The 24156-nt window shown below is 37.9% G+C and overlaps 1 protein-coding gene across 1 annotated transcript in view; it reads right to left on the reverse strand.

The window, feature by feature from the left end:
- Positions 1-24156, reverse strand: part of LOC150084896 (mitotic checkpoint serine/threonine-protein kinase BUB1 beta-like) — a 202759-nt gene that overhangs the window by 174283 nt on the left and 4320 nt on the right. The window contains exon 2 of the mRNA XM_090376385.1: positions 9507-9703. Coding sequence (XP_090232511.1) covers positions 9507-9703 — 197 coding nt within the window. The remainder of the gene's footprint in view (positions 1-9506; positions 9704-24156) is intronic.

Genomic DNA, 24156 nt, shown 5'->3' on the forward strand with positions numbered 1-24156 from the left:
TCAATTTATAAATTGATATGCTTACAAAAGTGATAAATCTACTGTTTTGAAGTGTAAAACTTTTTCGTAAGACTTTTGTAAGACTTTTTCGAGTGTGTTATCGGAAGAAAGTGACTTTATTGTGGACAAGTTCTTTCTAACCCGTACAAAAATATGGCTACGAATAACAAGGGAAACGTGAAAAGATCAAAGATGATAACATTAGCGAATAAAATTGAGTTATCTGATAAAATTTCTAATGGTGAAAGTGTCTCGTCAGTGGCAAAACATTATAAATTCAATGAGTCAACAGTATCAAGAAATCAATCAAGAAATCAGAAGAAAAAATCTGCGAAAGTGTCCGTGAAAACGTGCTAATTGCTTCAAAAATTTGCTCTGTAACTCGTGATGTTAAATTAGAAAAAATGGAAAAGGATTTAAATCTGTGGATAGAAGACCGAACGCAAAATAAAATTCCGTTAAGTTCACTCATCATTTGTGAAAAGGCAAAACACCTTTATCAACACTTTAACGAAACTGTCGATAGCACTGGCTGGATAAGTTTTTTAGCTAGCAAAGGCGCTAGTTTGAAAAATATGTTTGAAATTTCTAATAAATATTACATTTAATATTAAATTGTTTCTTATTTTCATTTCGATGCCATATGCTTGCATTTCACTATGTACTGTCTATGTACATAGTCATATTATGAAGGTACATATAATATACACACACATAGACAAAATTTTAGACCAGTTTTTCTTATATATTTCGTACTTTGGAACGGAACCCCTTTATTACTATGGGAGCCATAACTCAGTATTCGTGTTTTCGGTATTCGCGGCATTTCTCAGGAATGTAACCCCCGCGAATAGCGGGGGTTTAATGTACATTTTTCTTTATGTCCTCAATATTCTTTTCATTAGTTAGCATTAGTATTAGCCATATGGTGCCAGGAAGCCACAGTCTTTTCTGCACTGGCCAAAAAATAAATAAATAAAAATAAGGTAATAAAATGAAAAATAAAAATAATAACAAAAGAATAAATAAATCAAAAATAACAATAAAAAATATATAAAAAGTAGATAAGAAAATACAATAATAATGTGCTTCCCTCTTCATATAGATAACTACCTAGCTGACCTTTGAATTTCTTTAAACTGACAGCCTCAACTACCTGGAGAGGTAACTTGTCCAGTAATCAACAATTTGCTGGCTACAAGAAACCTTGCCAATCTAAATAAACTTCTTCCTCCTAAATTTAAATTTATGACCCCTAGTTCTGGAATCCTTTCTAGTAGTGACAATTTTGTCTTCATTCGTTTTACTGTCCCCTGGTTGCAAAGTTCTGTAGCTCACAGTCTTTCCTCATACAGCCACCCTTTTGCAGATCTCACCAGCAGGTTGCCCATTTTTGGCCTCAATCAAGAAGCTCAATGTCTTTTTTTTTTCTTCTTTTTTTTTTTTTTAGATGGTCTGCATACTTTGACACAGTATTCCAACTACCTAACTTCCACGAGGCATTGTTAAAAAAATCACCAACAGGACACAGTGGACTTTACTGGCCACCTATTTACACTGCTCAGAGAACTTTGTATATACCCATATCATAACTCCCACATCCCTTTTTCTTCTGTTATTTTTAATTCAACCACACTCAGTGTATAAGTTATTTTGGAGTTTCTATTCCCCAATGTTAGACTTACATTTTGCTGAATTAAAAACATAGCTGCAGCTTTTCTGACTAGCCTTAAAAGTATGTCAAATTCATCCCGAAGGAATGCCGATTGTCGCTGACAACTAATCACTCTCCCAATATTTATATCAACTACAAATTTTAACATGATACCTTCTATCCCATCATCGATGCTGTTTGAGAAAATCAGAAACAACAGTGGTTCAAGAACTAATCCTTGGAGAATCTCACTTCTGACATTACACCAATCAAAAAGAATATCCATTAAAAATTAATCACCAGCCTCAATTACATATTAAGTGACCTCTCCAAAGAAGACTCTCTAGTATGGCAATGGACACTTTGATAGCTGTCCTTTTTGACTTTTTAACCTCCCTACAGCATACAATTTGATTTTTTCTAGGGATAACATTTCAGATGATGTTCATTGTTCTTTTTTTTATGTATAGAAGCAATATGGGGAAAAAAAAAAAAAAAAAAAAAAAGCAGAAAATGAGTGAAGAAACAAATAAATGGAGAGAAATAAAAATGGAAGAAAAGTGAAAGGAATATTTATCTAAATTTTGAAAAATATTAGGCAAGGGTCAAATATTTGCCTTAAGTCAGCAGATGATTAACAAGAAAGGCTTTAATTTCTGCAATTTGCAACATCTCAAGACTAGGCACCTGCAAGGCTTGTTTGTTGTTTGAGTTAAGGAGCATTAGCAACCAAGGCATATTGCTCCATGGATATGCGGTGGTCATTCCCTGACCTTTCTGCAACTTGCGTATTTGGTGGTCACAGGCTCGAACCCCGGTCTAATCAAGAAGCGTGTGCTACACACTGCTGCTCCCGCCCACCTGGCTACGGAGGCGCCACCTGCAAGGCAATCTGATTGAGGTGTTTAAGGCTTTGAATGGTTTGAGCAGGCTTAATGCTGACGGGACACTTCCACTTTATCAGATTAAGAACCTGAGGGGGCATAGATTCAAATTGAGGAAAGACAGTTGTAGAATAGATGTGCGGAAGTTTGCCTTTAGCCAGCGGGTAGTTGATTGCTGGTACAGACCTCCATCTGTCTGTAATTTATTTACAGACAGATGGAAGTTTGTTCTGCCTAAAATAAATTTAAAGCTGAACTAGATGAACATTTGGAGTGACTGGATGGGTGAAATGGGAAGGGGTTTTTTTATTTTTTTTTTGGCTGATGCTGCATAAGCTTGCTTTCTCACATCATATGCCTCAACTAATGCTAATAATAAAAATATTTGTGAAATGAATTGGGAAGTTGGAAGGTTGTGTTATTTTTTTTTTTGTAGATAAATTTGTTCCATTAGTTTGAACACTCGTGATGCATTCTTAAATTGCTAAAATTTTTAGACAGGGTACACGCAGCAAGATCTTTATTGTAAATGGACTTGGAGGCATCCTCCCCATGTGCCCTACCCAGACTGTCCAATCACAGCTGGCAGAGTAATAACCAGATTATATACTAACTGGTCAGGATGCCTCCAAGAGCATTATCAATAGTTTGTTTCATAGACTACCTAGCATACTGTCTGCAAAAACTATTTTTGAACTGATTTGTATAATTTAGACTTTTAATGGATAATAACTATAAACATAAAACTGCCTTGTGTTTTGGAGCTTTGTGGCTCCTTCTGAGGTCAGTAAATACTAATGAAAATGAAATTACTATTTACATCTACTACATTTTGTAATGCAGTCAGAAACGAAATGAACTGTAGCCCAAGGAAGACAAAGGGGATATTCAGCGAGAATTGTGTCATGCAGAACTTGCCAAGTTCAACAGAGTTACTTAGATTAGTTCAGATTTAGTGCAGTGTCATTTCCAAAACTATCAACTGATCAACGTGCAAAAATCTTAAAAAGCAAAAATGTTTCAGCTTTTATGTTCTAAAATAGCATCCTAAAAAGATGATTGAATACTCCTTGAATACTTCAAGAAATATTCAATCTTGATATGGCACCTGTCATAATATTTGGTCCTTGTTCCTGAGGCTGTCACAGACATTCTCTCAGGTATGACGGTATAGGCTTGCTACCTGGAAGTCTAAAACACACATGGAGCTGATATTCAGGTGCCACCTGAGTGATGTGGCCAAAGTCCAGTTGTTCTGCGACAACCAAACCCTCTGCCTGCACCTTCACAATAGTGTGCAGTTCTGAAATATGGCATGTAGTATACCAGAGGTGACCACCAAAGTGTGAACTAACATTAGAAGGACAAAGGTGCGATTTCTACACCACCAAATTTCTCATCAACTGGCGTAATACTGCCACTTTGCTTACTGATAGCTTGAAGTGGTGAAACTCGGGTTTAGTCTCCAGAACAAAACTCCGGCTAACCCCCCCCCCACACACACACACACAATCTCTTCCATCATGCACTATGATTCATGACTTTTGAGGTTAAGATGGGCTTCATGGTGAGATCCAATCTTCCTTATTTTGAGGGTATAGAGCTCTAAAATGCTGTTTCTAGATAGTCTGCCAGACAGAACCTATTGGTAACTCTCTTGAAGGCTTCTGGATCAGTTAGTGTATGAACTTTCTGCTTCTACTCTGCCAGATAGTGATGGGAGAGAATCTGAATAGTGTGAATGCAGGAGGCATTGTCGAGGTCACATTATATCAAGGAGTAGGGTATATTCTTGTGTGTGAATGCTACATCCAAAAATTTCATTACTTCAAACATCATATCCTCCACACCTTTTCTTACTACTGAGTACATCATGAATAATCACACGATAGAACAAACTTATCTGCGAAAAGATCTAAACCTCCCAAATATGTCCTCATTCATTTCACAAATACACTTGGTCTCAGTTCCAATCTCAATTATGTCCAATTTTGCTTAGTTTGTCAAGGCCCACTTGCTATTCTGACGACCCCCCCCCCCAATCTCAATTATGTCCAATTTTGCTTAGTTTGTCAAGGCCCACTTGCTATTCTGACGCCCCCCCCCAAAAAAAAATAATTGGCTGATTGAACCACTGCTCGCCTCAGTTGTCCTAATTACTGTCCGAATTATTCCAATCGCTTCAAACGTGGTACCTGTGCATATCTGCTCTGATATTCCCTGTCAGAGGTTTAGTAATTTGGAATCTCCTCTCTTTGATCTTCTCTGGCTTAAAATCTCTCTACTCCATTCTATCAAATTCATCTGTCTCTATCATTCTCCCAATGCAATTAATCACTTGGAACTATTTGATTTCCTTTTTCGAAAGTTAACTTTCTCCACTCCAACTTTCCTAACAGTGAGGAAATTTTTCCATAGTGATTTTAATGTTCACAACTACAGCTGGCTTCCATTTTCTAGTCATGGATACAGCTGATCAAGATGCTGAAGCTTTGGCAGTGCCTAATATGCTTGCACAGATTATTCACTTACCTACCTGAATACCAGACAATCCTAATCAAACAGCCAACACAATATTTTTCTCACAAACAAACCTTCCAAATAAATGGTTGAGATGAGTAGTTCTTCAGGCACCTCAGATCACAACTTCTCCAATACTGCCTTTCTCTTGAGGACATTTTCAAATCTCATGTTGTTTGACATTACAAGAATCCAAAATGTGATGATCCAGCAATTTCTATTCTTCTTTTCCTTGGTTAGATTACTGTATTAAGTCAAATGATGTCAATGTTTGCTCAGATCATGTCAGTGAAATTATTCTTGTAGAGGTGAAATCCTTTATTCTGCACTCAATCTTAAAATCTCATACTTTATCTAAAACCTTGGTTTCCCAATAAATGTGCTAAGACTGTTCAAGATAAGAATGTTACATATTGGAATTGGTTTTCAACAAAATATCCAGGTTCATGTTCTGCCTACACCAAAGATCGCAACAATTCTAAAGCAGTCGTTAGCAAACTTATACAGAGCAAAATAAATTTTGAATGGACTAAGAGTAGAAAACTTGCTTTTTTTTCAAATGGTAGTCGAGCAATCTGGTATTGCCAAAGCTATTGGTCACAACTTTCACCCATCTCTTCTCCCACCTCTGTTAAAATCCAATGATTATATTGCCACCACAGCTAAAGATAAAGTTGACCTACTGGAATCCTACTTTTTTTTCTATCTCTTGTATTGATGATCTTGCTAAACCACCTCCCCAATTCCTAGTACACTATTCAAAATGCCTCCCATGACCTTCTTCAAAAGAAGGTCAGAAGATTTTTGAACAGTCTTGATGCCAAGAAAGTGCCAAGTCCTGATGGTATTTCTCCACTGTGTCACCTTTTTAAACTTTCTTATTCCACCAGTGCTTGGAAATTGCTCATATCCAGTCCATTCCTAAAAAAAAGAGTGACAAATTTCTTCCATCCATTATCATCCCATAGCACTTACTTCTACTCTTACTAAAGTAATGGAGAAATTAATTGACAACTCTTAAACCATCTAGAAACCTTCCATCTGATCAATGATCGCTAATATAGATTCTGCCGGTGTTGATCCACTGGTGATATTCTGGCTGAGGTTACTCATATGTGGATAAATTCAATGGGAAAGTTCTGACATTTCAGAGGATTTTGATCATGCTTGGCATAAAGGTCTTTTAAATAAGCTTCCATCTTGTGGTTTGCTAACTTTTGGGATATGGAGATCTGGAGTTCTGCCATCACCTACTAGGTGCAGGTGATGGCAGATGGCTGTCTTCTAATTTCTCCACTAATGCTGGTGTTCCCCAAGGTTCAATTCTTTCTCCTGCTCTTTTATATTAATGACTTTCCATTGACTGGAAATCATATCCATAGTTTTGCTGATGATAGCACATTGCATACCACCTCGCAGTTTGAGAAAATTTCCCCTGCACAAACAGCTTCAACTTCTCGAATATACACTACCATTTTCTTAAATGCTGATCTTCAAGTAATTCTCGAGTGGGGCAAAGACAACTTAACCAATTTCAATCCTTATAAAATTCAATCCTGTCTTAACTTGCAAAAAGGATTTTTCTGTCCCTATGCTCATCTTTGATGGCATTCAGATTTCTGGAGAAGATCACATATCTCCATTACTTTGACTTTTAGTCTATCTTGTACATTATTGTTTCCTCTTGTAAAGTATTGTTTCCTCTGCATCTAAAAAACTGTGTTTTCTCTTTTGCTCTCAGCGTTACTGTTCTTCCAAACAGCTACTCACTCTGTACAAATTTCAAATCCACCCTACCAATGAATATTGTTCCCATAATTGGAAAAGTAACCCCAAAATTTCTCTCAGGCTTCTAGACTCCATTCAAAAGAAGACAGTTTGGTTAATTAATGACTTATCTCTTTCAAAGTCTTCTCTTCCTATTCTGTCTGATAGATAGCCTTAGTAGAGGCATATGATGCAAGAAAGCAAACTTATACAGCATCAGCCAAAAAAAAAAACACACCATTTCACCCATCCATTTGCTCCAAACGTTTGTCCACTTCTTCCTTGAATTTATTTAAGTTATCAACTTCCACAATGACAGATGGAAGTTTGTTCCAGCAACCAACTACCTGCTGGCTAAAGGCAAATTTCCACAGATCTATTCGACAACTGTCTTTCCTCAATTTCAGGTTATGGCCCCTTGGGTTTGTAATCTGAGCAAGAGGAAAAATCCCATTAAGCCTGCTCAATCCACTCAAGGCTTGCTCATTCCACTTATACACCTCAATCAGATCACCTTGCAGGTGCCTAGTCTCCAGATGCTGCAATTTGCAGAACTTCAGTCTTTCTTTGTAAGAACACCCCACTGTTCCCCTCACCAGTCTTGTTGCCCTTCTCTGTACTCATTCTAGCAACTCTACATCCTTCCTAAAATGAGGCCTCCAGATCTGTATGCAGTACTCAAGGTGTGGCCTGACCATTGCCTTATACAGGTGGGGAATAATCACCTCCTTATCCCTTCTTGCAAAATTCCTGTATGTCATTGACAAGACGCCATGACCTACTCTGGCAACCTGTCTGCACTGCTCAGAAAACTTCATATCTGACTGCACAATTATCTCCAGTCTCTTTCAATTATCTCCTGCACAATTATCTCCATTCTCCACTCAGGGTAACGAAAGAGACCTGGGTTAATTGTGCAATCAGATATGAAGATGACTGGTTTGGTTAGATGTTCGTATAGCTACTTCCATTGGCACTGTTCTTCTGAGTTGGCTTCTATAATTCCCACACTCTCTCTTTCAAACCAGTCTGAACGTGTGCCACAATCAGTCAGCATCCTTTAACTGTTCAACTCCAACTTAAAATTCACAGAACCAACTTTTCTCCTCATTTATTCCTTCAACTTCCATTTTCTGAAACAACCTCCCTTCATACATATCTTCTGAAAATTACTATCTACAGAAATTCAAGTCTAATGTCAGCAAGTATCTTCTTTCATTTTCTCAACCCCTTTAACCCATGCACTTTACTAAGTACTATATGTTCCAATAGCTTTCATGTTTGGAGTTTTCATTATATTAAAAAAAAAAAAAAAAATTCAAAACATATGACTCAGACTACAGTCAGAAGAAATATCATTCTCGTTAACCCCAGGGGCTCCCATCTGATGAGTATGGGCTTGGCACACCCAGTGTCCTGAGCTGGATATCATCATTCTTCTCTTTTTTGGTGATTCCCTCCTACTCTCTCTCTCTCTCTCTCTCTCTCTCTCTCTCTCTCTCTCTCTCTCTCTCTCTCTCTCTCTCTCAGGATACTCAAATTTTTTTTGGCTGCTGCAGCATAAGCCTCGAGCTTCCTTGCACCATATGGCTAGTAATAATAATAATCTTCATCTGGAGACCAAACAGAGATAAGGATGATGAGGATTATCTACCATCGATTACTGCCTAATGTTATAGAGTGGCAGCCATTACTCTGTATAATGTAGATGCCACTCTTCAACCTCTGCTTATCTTGGTTCACTTGCAGTATGCCAGGCCTAGTAGGTTTTGCTCATGTATGATGCACCCAGAGCCTTACTAAATTTAAGGTGGAAGCAGAGGATTTGTTCTTGTAAAACAATCAGAATTTACAAATACTATGCATGACTCACAAGTGGGGCTGAATTTTAAATCAAACAGCATTTTATACTCTCAGATAGCAACTTTAGCTATAATCACTGAAAGAATGCCATGACAAAACCTTGGGTACCACTTTAGACAAATTTTCCATAGGCATATGGAAAAGTGCCATTCTATTGGATTAAATCTCACTCACTTCTACTGCTGGGACAGCCCAGAAAGTCTACTGTATCCCATTCTGAATTACTGAGTTTTGAAATTTGTTGTCTGACCTCACTCTTGCAACAAGAAAACAAATTTATGTTCATCCTGTTCATCATTATGTTCATCACATGCAGCAGACATCTATGTCAGCTTCTGCATGGAATCAACACTGCATTGTTTCAATCTGTTTGAATTCTATTTCTATAGTGGTGGACTGATTGCCTTTTTTCCCTGCTGCTGCTTCTCCCCCAGTAAGAACAGTATTCTTTGTTTCAGCCAGCTCTTGTTGTGCTTGGTTTCCTGGTCAGATGCTATTGTGATTGAGATTTGTGAACTTGTGATTGTCTTGATAGATGGGTATACTGACAGAAGTCTCAAGGTGGAAAAGAAATATTTATTTGTCTACTAACTCTCTTCTAACAAATAAATCTCAGCAGACATACAAGAATACTTGTTAATATTTGATTTCTTGCTTCACAATATGTTACCTTGTTCTCAAGTTTATATTTCTGGCATTATCTCCCCTCCCAGGTTTCCATAATTCACGTTTAAATTATGGGATTGTTTTTTCATTTAAATTACATCAAGGCAAAGAAATGAACAATATAATATATTCATCAAGAAGATAAAACTTACTTTGGCTTTTGTCCACTTTCCTGGTTTCATTTCATTTTCTTTTTCTTTTATATTTTTAGAAATAAAAGTTGCAGAATCTTTTTTAACAGCTGGTAGGCAAGAAGGATTATTTTCATCTGTATATATCCTGAATGATGCTTTCCGAGACGGACACTTTTGTGGCAAGCCACTTGGAGGAAATAAACCAGAAGACTTCTCTAGAAAAATGAAGCTTAATTATTTACTGTTAGAATTATCTTTTCTATTTTAAGTGAAAATACACAGAGAGGATATCATTCATTATTATAAGATGACCATTAAAAATCATTATCATTCCCTCTATATAAAATGTAAAAAGTCCTTTGGTACATTTTATATGTAGATGAAATAAAACAATAGTAATAGAAAAATAAATTTGCAAGAAAGGAAACATTAAGTTAAACATTTCATATTATGAATACATTCGTGAATTGTCCTACCCATGCACTCTGAATAACTAACTGTTCAAGTAGATAAGCCTATTTTTACTTATTTTCAGTGCCACCACCCAGAGGGCACTGTTTCAAAGATTACTAGCTTATCATTAATGAGTAAGTAGGATTTCTGAGTGTAGGGGCTGAGTGTTAACTTCCAAAACGATATTGGCAAAGATCCTTGTACCACCTTTATTCAAAAGTATTCCATCCCAATAAATTGATTTCTACCAACAATGATGGCATAAACTGATAAAAATTTGTCTCAGAAGCCTTACAGATTCATTCAAGCATTATTTATTTTTATTATTATTTTTTTTTTATAAAAACACCAAACACAAGAGGAATTAGAACCTGTGCATGGGTTGAATATTGTTTGTTTGTTTGTTATTTGGTTTTTAGGAGCATTAGCAACTAAGGCCATATTGCTCCGGGATATGCGGTGGTCATTCCCTGACCTTTCCGCATCTTCCGTATTTGGTGGTGACGGGCTCGAACCCCGGTCTGATCAAGAAGCGTGTGCTACGCACTGCTGCTCCTTCCCACCTGGCTACGGAGGCGCCGGTTGAATATTGAGAAGATAAAAGGTACTTGTTGACATTAGACCTGAATTTCAGTAGATTGCAATTTTCAGGAAATACATATACAGGCAGTTGTTCCAGAAAATGAAAGTTGAAGGAATAAATGAGAAAAAGAAAAGTTGGTTCTGCAAGTTTGAAGTTGATCAGTAAAAGGACACTGACTGGCTTGAGAGAGAGAGAGAGAGAGAGAGAGAGAGAGAGAGAGAGAGAGAGAGAGAGAGAGAGAAAATTAAAGCCAAATCAGAAGAACAGTGCCAAAGGAAATATATACAAAAAAAGCATTCAGCAGAAACAGGTCACCAAATCAGAGTCAAGAAACTGTTAGAGATGGGTCATTAATTAACATTAATTAATATGGTGCAAGGGAGCCTAAGGCTTTTGCTGCACCAGCCATAAAAACACAAGACTAAAATAGTAATAATAATAATAAATAAATAAATTAATGAAAGAAGAGGAAATAGACAACCTATGCATTACCCTCCTCCCACAGGTAACTATCCAGCTGACCTTTGAATTTCACCAAACTGCGAGCCTCAACCATCCATGTAGATAACTTATTCCAATAATTTAACTCACTGGCTAAAATAAAACTTCCTGCAATCCAGTCTAAACTTCTCCTTCATAGCTTGAATTTATGGCCCCTAGTTCTAGAATCGTTTATGGCTGTGAAAATTTCATCCTCATTCATTTTAGTTTTGCCACTCAGAGCCTTAAACACCTCAATCAAGTCTCCTCTGAGGTGCCTAGTTTCCAAGCTGCGTACCGAACATATTCAAAGTCTTTCCTCATATGGACACCCTTTTGCTGATCTCACCAGGCAAGTTGCAAGCCTTTGAACCCTTTCAAGAATCTATGTCTTTTTTTAGGTGCAGTCTCCATACTTGAACACAGTATTTCGAGTGTGATCTAACAATAGCCTTATACAATGGGATTATGATGTCCTTATCTCTACTAGCAAATGTTCGCTAAATCATCAATAAGACACCATGAGCCTTCCTTGCAACCTGTCTACAATGCTCAGAGAACTTCATGTCTGACAGTATCGTAATTCCAAAGTCCCTTTTTTCCACTATTAGTCCAGGCAAACTAAAGCAATTTTCCCTTTAACCTGGGCAAAATTGCTTCAGAAGCATTCGAAAGAGTTTCCAGCTCAGGAATCATTGCTCAATAACATATCCAAAATCTGACGAAATTGGACCACAGGAACACCCCCAAAAATGGATTTCAAAATGGCAGACTGGCTGTTTCCTCCTAAATGCAAAAAAGAAACTAAGTCACAGTTCTATAGCGAATGTTTTTTGTTCATTTGTGAATTTTGTAAAAGTTTTTGTTTTCTAATATTTAATAAAATATTAAAATTATTGAATATTATTAAAAATTATAATAATTAAAATTAAAAATTCAAAATATAAAAAATTATTGAATAATTTTTAATATTTTGTGGTATTCATTATATTATTTACAAAATATTATTTTGCAAATAATATATTTACAAAATATTTTGTAAATAATATTTTGTAAATAATTTACAAAATTATTCGCATAGACAACCTATGCATTTTGTAAATGCATAGGTTGTCTATGCGAATACGTTGCATGTCGGAAAATATTTACGGATAAGATGAACATTGAAATAAAGAAATGACAGACCACAGGTGAAGCAATACCGAGGAAAAGTGCTCGTTTAAATGAAGGTCCATCTTGTAGTGCCACTCACTGTTTGTTTTGTGATACCTTTGTGGACTTTTCTTCCAAACATAAACCAAAATCAGAGCATGTGAAAGTATGAACTTCAGAGTTCGTTGAAACCATAAAAGGTGCTGTGAAAGCTGCTGTGATGAATGGTCATTTAAGGTAAGAGGCCGTTTGGAGTATTATCTTTGTGATCTTAATGCTGCAGATTGCATCTACCATCACACCTGCAACATCAATTTTCGAAGTGGGAAAAACATTCCTCGCGAATACTCTTCCTCCGATAAGTGTTCGAAGAAAGGGCAGCCTAGTAATGAAGAGCAATACCAAGCATTCCTTCAGACCTGTACTTACTTGGAAGAGAATGATGAAGAACAACTGTTGATTGGAGACCTAATTTCCAAAATGGAGGAATACCTTCAAGGGAGTCAGAGCTGTGCCTACAAACTTAGGCACATGAAGAGAAAGCTTTTAGAACATTACTGAGAGAGTATTATAATTTCAGGTGAAAGTGGGAAGGCAGATGTAGTAACTCTATGGGAGACAGCCAACGAAATTCTTCGAGGTTATTACCAAAAGTCGAAAGAATGTGATATTGAGCTACAGAAGATTTACATAATAGAAGCTGCTGCAAAAATAATCAAAAGTGATGTCAAGTCTCTCGACTCTTCTAGAGTAGATGTATATCCATCTCCAAGTGACCTCGCTGAAGAAAGTGCTCTGGATTACATTCCCAACAGTTTGAAATTGCTATTATCAAAAGCATTTGTGGGAAAGAATCCATGAAAATCGGTGCAATCGGCTAGAGCATTATGCAAGGTCCAAGAGGATTACCATGTCCATTACGGATCGGTTTGTCTGTTCAGCTGCACCACAACTGTAGGTCAAGGTACCTTATTGACATTCGCCACCATCTTGGTTACTGTTCATCGTATGCAGAAATAACGTGATTCAAAAGAAATGCCACAGTATCAGGCGACTGTGGCTCTTTTAATTTTGCTGAAAACACTGCACTGCTTCAAGCAACAGATAACGTTGATCACGATGTCTGTACTTTGGATGGGAAGAATACCTTTCATGGAATGGGTATGATTGCCGCAATAACTCCGAAGATCAAGATCCATCCAATTATTCACAGGCATAAGGTTAGTGAAAGTGACATAAAGGTTGCAACAGTTCACATTAGGGAATATAGAAACGCGAGAAGCATGCTGAGGGGCATCTCATTCAGCAAACTTCCAGTACCCACTGCTCAATAAGTAGATTGTCTTCTCTGGCAGATCTGTGCAGCAGAAAGATCAGGTCCAAGTTGGTCAGGAACAATGTAAGCAATTCACTGTGGATCAACTGTTTCACATCCAGGTGTAGCATCAGGTTCCTTCCCATCATAGATAAGGTGGAAAGTGACATGACCTGCACATTCTCGACTCCACAATATCTGAGCAAGATAGCACACGGTATTATTACCTTTGATAAGCTTCCCATTTTGGAAAGCTTCCCAAATCATCAATGAGCAAAGAGACCTGCAAGAGATTGTTTTAATTGGATATTGTTTTAATACTGGGAACTTTTACACTGATTAATCTTTTGGGTGCAATCGGTACTCTGATGAATGGTTCAGGATTGCCTGAAGTACTTCAAGAAATCTACAGACCAAATGCTGTGCTGTGCTATATATGATGGCTGGAAAAGCTGTTTCCAGAGCGATTCAAGGTCATATGATAGTAGATGTAGCTCTTAGTACTTTACTGGTCACACAAGTTTTTCCTCTCAATGAAGATAGAACCCCTCATGGCCTCATTAAGAAAGCTTAATGTGACCTGCTCGACAATGTTATGGCTGCCAAACAAACAATTGAGGATGTGGAATTGTCTAATGCATTGTCTCAGATTGGTACTGCTTTGGAGGAGAAGAGAACTTACCTACAATCTTCTTCGAGAACAAGTAAACTCTGGTTGGAATATCAGAGAATAACCAACATTGCATGTACCTGGAAAACAGCAGATAGGACCGGCTCATGGGATTTGCACTTGCAAGCTATGCTGGAGATCCTCCCCATAATTTCAGCAGCCAGACATCACAATTACCTCAAGTCGCTATACCTGTACTTGCAGAAAATGTTCAGTTTGCCTTTTGAAAATCCAACCATGAACAAAATGTTCCTGGAAGGTAAGTTTGTTGTAAGAAGAAGCGACAGATTATGGGCCGGACTCGGATCAGACATGGTAACAGAACAAGTACTAATACGTTTCCTGAAAAGCAGAGGAGGAGTGACACGAAGAAGTGGATTTACAGAAATCCAGAGGACAACATGGCTGTTTTCTATGTTCCTGTGTTCCACTTATAACTTAGCAATGCAGGAGTACACCAGTTTTGTTGGAAAGTAGTGAACAACACAAAGAAATGAGGAAAAGCAGACAAATGAGGGACAGTAATGACATTAAGTACTCTAACGACTGGAATCTATATCCCCATTCAATTCTGACTCAGGTCTCTGCAACATTATGACAGGGGTAACTACTGATTCTGGAGTTAACGTTGATGAATTGCACTCCATAGGTATGGACACTGTCGTAAAAATTATAGGAAAAAAGTATTCACACATTCTGTCAAATGGTCAGACAAAGTGAAAACCACAGGATCTGCTGCTGTGAGCCCTGTCGATGTCAATATACAAGTAGATCCTGCACTCCTCTTCCAGAAAATGATGACTGTTGCCACTGGCGACAACATGAATCTTGAAGATGTCATATATTACGAAGTTTGTGCATACCCTCCTGCATTATTCAAATCACGAAGTATGTTGAGGAAAGCCGACAAGTCTCAGTTAGCTCATGCAATATTGAAATACACTGACAATTTACACATGGAAGGAGCTGAAGAAATTCAGTGTACAGACCAGTATGTATTGGATGGTGGATCTCTACTACATCGTATTCAATGGCATAACAATGAAACTTTTGAAAAAATTGCAATCTCCTATGCTGATTTCACTCTGAAAACTTATGGAAAAGCTATCATTGTTTTTGATGGCTACGGCGGATCTCCTACGATCAAGGACACGGCCAGAAGACGCAGCACCAAGACAAGTAGAAATGTTAACTTCAGTCCGGCATACAGTTTTTCAGCAAGAGAGAACACTTCTTGGCTAATGAAAACAATAAGCAAGCAATGATTTCCCTTGTAGGTGAGATGTTGAAGAAGCATGGGTGTCATCATCATCATCAGCCATTTTCAATCCACTACAGGATGAAGGCCTCTCCAGCAACTTTCCAGTTCCTTCTGTTTTGAGTACTGGCCATCCATTTACTACTCAAAAACTCATGAATTTCATCTATCCATCTCTGTCTTTGTCTTCCAGGTTTTCTTCTAGCTCCTCTTGGGTACCATTCTGTTATTTTCTTAGTCCATCTGTCATCATGTCTTCGAGCTATGTGTCCTGCCCAAGACCATTTTAGTTCTTTAGTTTTGATAAGAATGTCCTTTACTTGAGTTTGCTGCCTAATCCATGTGTTTCTCTTCTTATCTAACAGTCTGATTCCCAATATAATTCGTTCCATTCTTCGCTGTGTAGTTCTTAGCTTCTCTTCCATTCTTTTGGTGAGTGCCCAAGTTTCACTTCCATAAGTCATGGTGGGGAGTATGCACTGATTCATTATTTTACATTTCAGACAAACTGGGATATTGCTCTTCAGTATGTGACTATATTTCCTGAATGCTATCCATCCAAAATTTATTCTTCTCTTGACTTCCAGCCATTTATCATTATTACAGCTAATAACTTGTCCCAGATGAGTATATGACTCCACCTTTTCAATTACTGCTCCTTCAATCATTATTTCCCTTTCTGTGGCATACTTGTTCATCATTACTTTTGTTTTAGCCATATTCATCTTTAGTCCAAAATCGTTACTAGCTGTGCATAACTGATTAAGATTTTCCTCTAATTCGTTGGGATCGTGGCTTATGACCACTATGTCATCTGCAAATCGTAAATGGTTTAGGTAGTCTCCGTTCACATTGACTCCTTTCTGCGACCAGTCTAATCTTCTGAAAGCTTCCTCAAGGGCAGCAGTAAACAGCTTCGTAGATATTGTGTCCCCTTGTCGAACTCCTTTCTCGATTTTAAATTTGCTACTGTGTTTGTCTAGTCTAATAAAGGATGTAGCACTCTCTTATATTTTCTTCAAAATCATAATATATGGAGTATCTATGCCTTGTCTTTCCAGTGCCTGAAACATTGCCTTATGCTGTATGGAGTCAAATGCCTTTTCATAATCCACAAATGCCAGGCATAATGGTGTTTTATATTCATTTGCTTTCTCCATTAGCTGTGATATTACGTGAAGGTGATCCATAGTTGAGAATCCTGTCCTAAAGCCAGCTTGCTCTTTCGGTTGATTCTCATCAAGTATTCTTTCTAATCTGTTAGTAATGACCCTTGTGAACAACTTGTAGATATGGGATAACAAGCTAATTGGTCTATAATTTCCAATTTCTGATTTATCTCCTTTCTTATGCAGCAAAACTATGATTGCATTATTCCACTGCTTAGGCATCACACCTTTTCTAATGCACTTTGTGAAGAGCCTTGCCAGTTTTTGTGTTATGTCTCTTCCTCCCAATTTTAACAACTCTACAGTAACTTCATCTTCCCCCGGGGCTTTCCGATTCTTCATTTTCTTCAATGCATGTTCTACCTCATCAGGAAGAATATCGGGTATGTTGTATGTGTGTGGCGCCTCCGTAGCCAGGTGGGAAGGAGCAGCAGTGCGTAACACACGCTTCTTGATTAGACCGGGGTTCGAGCCCGTCACCACCAAATACGGAGGATGCGGAAAGGTCAGGGAATGACCACCGCATATCCCGGAGCAATATGGCCTTAGTTGCTAATGCTCCTAAAAAAAAAAAAAAAACCAAAAAAAAAAAAAAATGTTGTATGTGTTGCTACTTTGCAATCCATCTTCCCCACTGCTGGTATCATTCCCTCGCTCCTTGTATAATTCTCTATAGTAGTCTTCTGCTATTTGAATTATGCCTTCTCTGCTGTTTATAAGTACACCATCGCTATTCTTCAGTTTCAGTATCATTTGTCTTTCTGTATTACTGCTCATGGCTGCTGATTTAAATCCTTTGTTTTCCCTTAATGCTTGTTCTACTTTTCTTGTGTTAAATCTTATGTCCTCTCTGAGTCTCTTTCTAATGGCTTTGCATAACTCAGTATACTCAATTTTCTCCCTGTCAGTGTTTTTCTTGCTCTTCATTTGTCGTCTTTGGTTCATCATGACAAGTGTTTCTTGACTAATTTTTTCTTCTTTGGATTTCTGTTTCCCTGTAGGTTTCTTGGGCTTTATCACTTTCAGAAAGTTGTAATATTCCTCGTCGATATCTTGGTCCTGAGCAGTCTGCAGAAGTTCAAACTTGTTCTTAAGTTCCAGTACATACTGCTTTTTCTCCTCCTCTGTTATTTCAAAGACCTTTGTATTATTTACTCGAGTCAGTTTTTTCCTTTCCTTTCCTACATCTATATCAAGTGTACATCTTACCATTCTGTGATCACTTCCAACATTTACCTTATTCAGGACGGTAACATCATTCACAATATATCTTCTGTTAGTGAGGATGAAGTCGATTTCATTAGTTGTTAATCCATTTGGACTCTTCCATGTCCACTTTCTGTTCACCCTTTTCTTGAAAAAAAGTGTTCATTACTGACATTCCTTTAGATTCTGCAAATTCCACAAGTCTTTCACCTCTTTTATTTCTTTCACCAATTCCAAAATTTCCTATAGTTCCTCTTTCTGCACTGTTTTGCCTTTTTCCAACCTTAGCATTGAAGTCTCCCATAATAATAGTGTAGTGGGTTTTCTGCTCATCTAGAAGACTCTCAATTTCAGTGTACATTTCTTCAACCTCTTCATCATCATGGCTCGATGTTGGTGCATAAGTCATTATAATCTTTAGCTTGTACCTCTTAGAAATCTTGAGTATTAGTCTTGACACCCTTGGTGATGTACTTTTGAATTCCAAAATGTTGTTTTTAAAATCTTTGTGGACCAGAAACCCAACTCCACCTTCACTCCTTTCACTGTTTCCATTGGTGTACAGCAGATTTCCACTTGATAAACTTATAAGTGATTCATTTCTTCTTCTTGTTTCAGCCAAACCGATGATATTCCAATTCACATTTTCTAATTCCTTTTCCAGCTCTAATATCCTGTCTTCACCGATGAGTGATCGTACGTTATAACAGGCCAAGTTCAATTTCCGTGCATGGCAGCCTGGTCATATCCAGAGATTCTTAGCACCCTCTGCTTCCACTCTGATCCTCTCGCTGCCGTAAGAGGGAGAGTGAAAGCTGCTGGGGACTGAGGGCCATTTGTATTGCATGGGTGTACTGTGCACAATGCAGATGGGGATGCTGATGTGGACATTGTTCGTGCTGCAGTCTCATCATCAGAAAATGTAAATACAACAGTTATAGGAGAAGACACTGACTTGCTGATTCTGCTTCTGTACCATGCCAAGGACAGTGGTTTCAAGTAGTATTATTGCAGTGACATAAGACGGGGACCATCTCCCAATCCTGTGTATGATATTCTCAGCATTCAATCATTGTTGGGTAGTGACATCTGCAAGTTGCTCCTGTTTGTGCATGTTTTCATAGGCTGTGATACCACAACCAGAATTTTTTTTATTGGGAAGACCTCAGCATTCGAAAAACTGAGGAAGGTAGCTGAACTCCATTCAGTTGCAAATATATTTTGTTCTGATGGGTGCCGACACTCAGATATATATTGAAGCCCCTGGAAGAAAGGCAATGCTTCTGTTGTATGGCTGCAAAACATTGGAATCCACAAACGCACTGTGTCATCGAATGTTAGTTGAAAAGGTAGCTGCAGTTACATCAATTGTTACACCTGAGCATTTGCCACCTACCGATTCGTCCAGAGTCTTATTTGAAAGCACCACAGCTTTCACACATACTTTCAAATAAGACTCTGGGAGTTTACAGAAGAGAGGATCAATGCAGAAGAGTGGGGTTGGTATGTAAAGAATAATTCCTACAACCCTATACTCTGTGACATGCCACCAGCTCCATATTATCTACTCAACATGATCCCACAGTTCCTGCAAGATGAAATGTGGTACTTCATGATGTGAATGCAAGCATAACAGATTGTCCTGTTCAACTGCTTGTGGCGAGTGCCAAATCAGTGGTTGCGATAACAACCACTCCACTGCCAATAATGAATATGATGACGGTGATGAAGACGTTTAAGTTTGTCTTCAACTAAGTTGACTTCTGTAATGAAAAGAACATGAAACAGATTTTGAAATAATCGTTTTCTTGATTTTAAAATTCTGTAAAATATTTTTATTATCAAAATTTCATAACAAAAAAATGGTTGTGTGGTATATTTTTGAAAGTTATTTTTATTTGAAACATTTTTAACTGTAAATAAAGGCATTATCTCTCTTTCTACAAAGTGTAAATTAGTTTCTTTTTGCACTTATTAGGACACAGCCAGTCTGCCATTTTGAAATCCATTTTTGGGGATGTTCCCGGGGTCTGATTTTGTCGGACCCCGGGAACATCTTTTTGGATATGTTATTCAGCAATGATTCCTGAGCTGGAAACTGTTTAGAAAGCTTCTAAAGCAATTTTGCCCAGGTCTAAATGCAAATAGCCTGGGCTACACTGACTTTAGGTCAACTCCACCGAGTGTATAAGTTATTTTGGGGTTACTGTTACCCAAATGTAAGACCTTGCATTTTTCTGAATTAAGCATAACTGCCACTTTTCTGATAATCACTGACATCTATCTAGGTCACTCTGGAGAAGCTCTTGCTTCGCAGTGAATGACTGCCACCAAGCAGAGCTTCTGCAGAGTGACTACACTACCGAACTTTACATCATCTGCAAATTTAGACATGCCCTCTATCGATGTCATTTAAGAAAATCAAAAACAACAGTGTTCTCAATAATGATTCCTTGGGAAACCCCACTTCTTACATTAACCCAATCTGAGGAATAATCATGTATCACAACTTTCTGCCTCCTTCCCTGAAGCCATCTTGCTATCCATGTAAGGATTTTCCCTGTGATTCCAACCTCTTCCAGCTTATAACGTAACCACTCATGTGGGACTGAGTCAAATGCTTTGCTGAAATCTAAATAAACAATTTAATATAGCTTAATTCTATCCAACTATATTAAAGAAGGCAGCAAAGGAACTAAGCAAACCCTTAGCCATAATTATAAGAGCATCCTTGGACTCAGGGGAAGTCCCCACGGACTGGAGATGTGCAAATGTATCCCCAATTCACAAAGGGGGATCGAAGGGTGACACGAGTAATTACAGACCAGTTAGTTTAACTTCTGTTCCTGGTAAAATAATGGAGTCACTGGTTAAAGATGCATTGCAGGATCATCTAGACAAGACTGCAGCAATAATTCACACACAGCATGGGTTTGTTAAGGGAAAGTCTTGTCTGACAAATTTGATAGGATATTATGATGTGGTTACAAAGGAACTGGATGCAAAAAATAATTTTGATGTCATATATTTGGATTTCAGGAAAGCTTTTGACACTGTTGCGCATGGAAGACTATTGTACAAATTGGAGCAGAATGGTATTAAGGGTAAGTTGCTACAATGGATAAAAGGATGGTTAAGTGGGAGAAGACAGAGGGTGGTAATCAATGGGTGTTGCTCTTCGTGGACTAATGTTATTAGTGGAGTCCCACAGGGTTCGGTGTGGGGCCCACTGTTTTGTAAATTTATCAATGATATTGATGAAGGTATATCAGGCTTAGTGTCGAAGTTTGAAAATGATACAAAGGTTGGCAGGGTTGTTAATAACAGTAATGGCAATGTGCTACTGCAACAGGATCTAGAAAATTTGGGCAGATGGGCTGAGACTAGGCAACTGAAGTTTAACATTGACAAATGCAAAGTACTCTAGAAGTAACCACAAAGGAACGTATCAACTGTGTGGTACTACACTTAGGGTGGTAGAAAATGAAAAAGACCTGGGAGTAATTGTGCAGTCAGGTATGAAGTTTTCTGAACAATGCAGACAGGCTATCAGAGCAGGTCATGGGGTTTTGTCAATGATAGACAAGAATTTTGCTAGCAGGGAAAAGGAGGTGATTATCCCCTTTGTATAAGGTCAGGCTTCACCTTGAAAACAGCGCATAGGTCTGAAGGCCTCATTTTAGGAAGGATGAAGATTACAGAGAAGGGCAACAAGATTGGTGATGGGAATGAAGGGTCCTCTTACCAAGAGAGAGACTTAAGTTCTGGAAATTGCAGCAGCTGGAGACTAGGCACCTGTGAGATGATCTGATTGAGGTGTATAAGGCCTTGAATGGGTTGAGCACGCTGAATTCTGATGGGATTCTTCCGCTTGCTCAGACTGAGAACTTAAGGGGGTATAAATTAAAATTGAGGAAAGGCAGCTGTAGAATAGATGTGCGGAAATTTGCCTTTAGCCAGCGGGTGATTAATTGCTGGAAAAAACTTCCATCTGTCGTCGAAGTTGATAGCTTAAATAAATTCAAGGAGGGACTGGACAGACTTTTAGAGGGAATGGTTGTGTGAATTTTTTTTTTTTTTTTTTTGGCTGATGCTACATAAGCTCATATGCTTGCTTTCTTGCATCACATGCCTCTATTACTATAAACAATGTTGAAATTATTCCCTAAATCCAGCTCATGAGTGTCCCTGTCAAAATAGCTAAATAGATTTGTTAAATGTGATTTTCCCTTCACAAAATCATGCTATGTAGCTTTCAGAATTCCATTTCTATCTGAATGATCCTGAATTCCATCCTTGATCATTGCCTCCATGATTTTCCTTACTACTGAAATCAGACTGACTGGTTGTAATTTTTCACTACACTCTTAGAACCGCTTTTATGTATTGTTGATACATTAGCATTATGTCTAGAAGTCTGGGAGAGATTTGTAAACATTGCCCCAATTGTGGGAACAATATTCAATGGTAGGGCAGATTTGAAGTTTGTACAGTGAGTAGCCATTTGGAAGAAAAGTAACACTGAGAGTAAAGGAGAAAACCTAGTTTCTTAGATGCAAAGGAAGCAATATTTGTGATGTGCTTATGCAAAGAGAGATTAGAAGTCAGGGTAATCACTAATAGAGATATCTAATCTTCTCCAGAAATCTGAGTGCCATTGAAGATAAGCATAACAACAGAAAAATTCTTTTTATGAGCTAAAACAGGACTGAGTTTTATAAGAATTGAAATCAACTAAGTTATTGCTGCCCCACTGGAGATCAGCATGTAAGGAATTAGTAGTGGATACCCAAAAAGTTGAAGCTGCCAGTGCAAGAAAAAATTTGCTTGAACTGGAATGTGGAATGCAATATGCTATCCTCAACAAAATTATGGATATATATTAATGGCCTGATTACACTGGAAGTAGGCCATTAACATATAAGAGGAAAAGAGTGGAAGAAAGAACTGAACCTTGGAGAACACCAACTTCTAATTTCTTCACAAGCAGAGAAATTAGAAGACAGAGAGCCATCTACCATCACCTGCAGTCAGAGAGAAAACTGGGTATCCCATTACAAAAAAAAAAAAAGTTAGCAAATCATAAAATCAAAGCTTATTTAGAAAACCTTTATGCCAAGCATGATCAAAATCCTCTGAACTGTCAAGAGCAACTGCTTGGTTTTCACCAAACTTTTCCATTAATTTATCCATAGATGAGTAATATAAGCCAGTATATCACAAGTGGATTGACACTAATGTAATTCACATCAGTGATCATTAATCAGATGGAAGGTTACTAGATACTTTTGTAGTTTAATAAATTTCTCCATTACTTTAGAAAGGGTAGAAGTAAGTGTAATGGAATGATAATTGTATGGGAGAAATTTGTCACCCTTTTTTAGGAACTGGCTGGATATGAGCAAATTTTCAGAAGTAAAAACACCAGTGGAATAAGAAAGAGAAAAAAGGTGACACAGAACAGCAATAAGCTCAGGAGCAAAGTTTCAAGAACAAATGGAGAAATACCATCAGCACCTGGTGCTTTTTGGTATCGAGTGTTCAAAATTCTTCTGACAGAAAGCAACAGGGGGGCATTGAATGGAGTGTACTGGGAATGGTAGAGATTGTTTACCAAGCTCATCAAACACAAGAGAGAAAAGGAAAAGTAGGATGCCAGCATGTCAGCTTTATATAAGGTGGCAACAGAACCATCTGATTTTAACAGATGGTGGGAGAAGAGATGGCGACAGTTGTGACCAATAGCTATTGTTATTTTTTAGTTTTTAGGAGCATTAGCAACTAAGGCCATATTGCTCCGGGATATGCAGTGGTCATTCCCTGACCTTTCCACATCCTCCGTATTTGGTGGTGACGGGCTTGAACCCCGGTCTAATCAAGAAGTGTGTGCTACGCACTGCTGCTTCTTCCCACCTGGCTACGGAGGCGCCATGTGACCAATAGCTTTGGCAAGACCAGAATAATTGACTACCAATTAGAAAAGAAGCAAATTTTCTACTCCGCCTGTTCAAAATCCAGTTTCAACTGATTAATAATTGCTTTACCATTGTTGAGAGCTTTGCTGTAGGCAGAAAATGAACCTGGTGATCTGAATGCAAGCCAATTCCAGTATGCAACATTCATATCTTGAACAGCCTTAGCACATTTATTGGAAAAACAAGGTTTAGATAAATGATCAGATTTTAAAGTGGAGTATAGAATAAAAGATTTCATCTCTACAAGAAAAATTTTCACTGACATGATCTGAGCAAACAGTGACATCAGAAGACTTAAAACAGTAATCCAACCAAGGAAAAGAAGAATAGAAATAATAGAAATTGCACAGATCATCCCATTTTGTATTTTTGTAGTGCTAAACAACATGAGGTTGAGAATGGCCACA

The sequence above is a fragment of the Mastigoproctus giganteus genome, chromosome 6 (genome assembly GCF_048544385.1).
Source record: "Mastigoproctus giganteus isolate SK-2022 chromosome 6, ASM4854438v1, whole genome shotgun sequence".
NCBI classification, from domain to species: Eukaryota; Metazoa; Arthropoda; class Arachnida; order Uropygi; family Thelyphonidae; genus Mastigoproctus; species Mastigoproctus giganteus.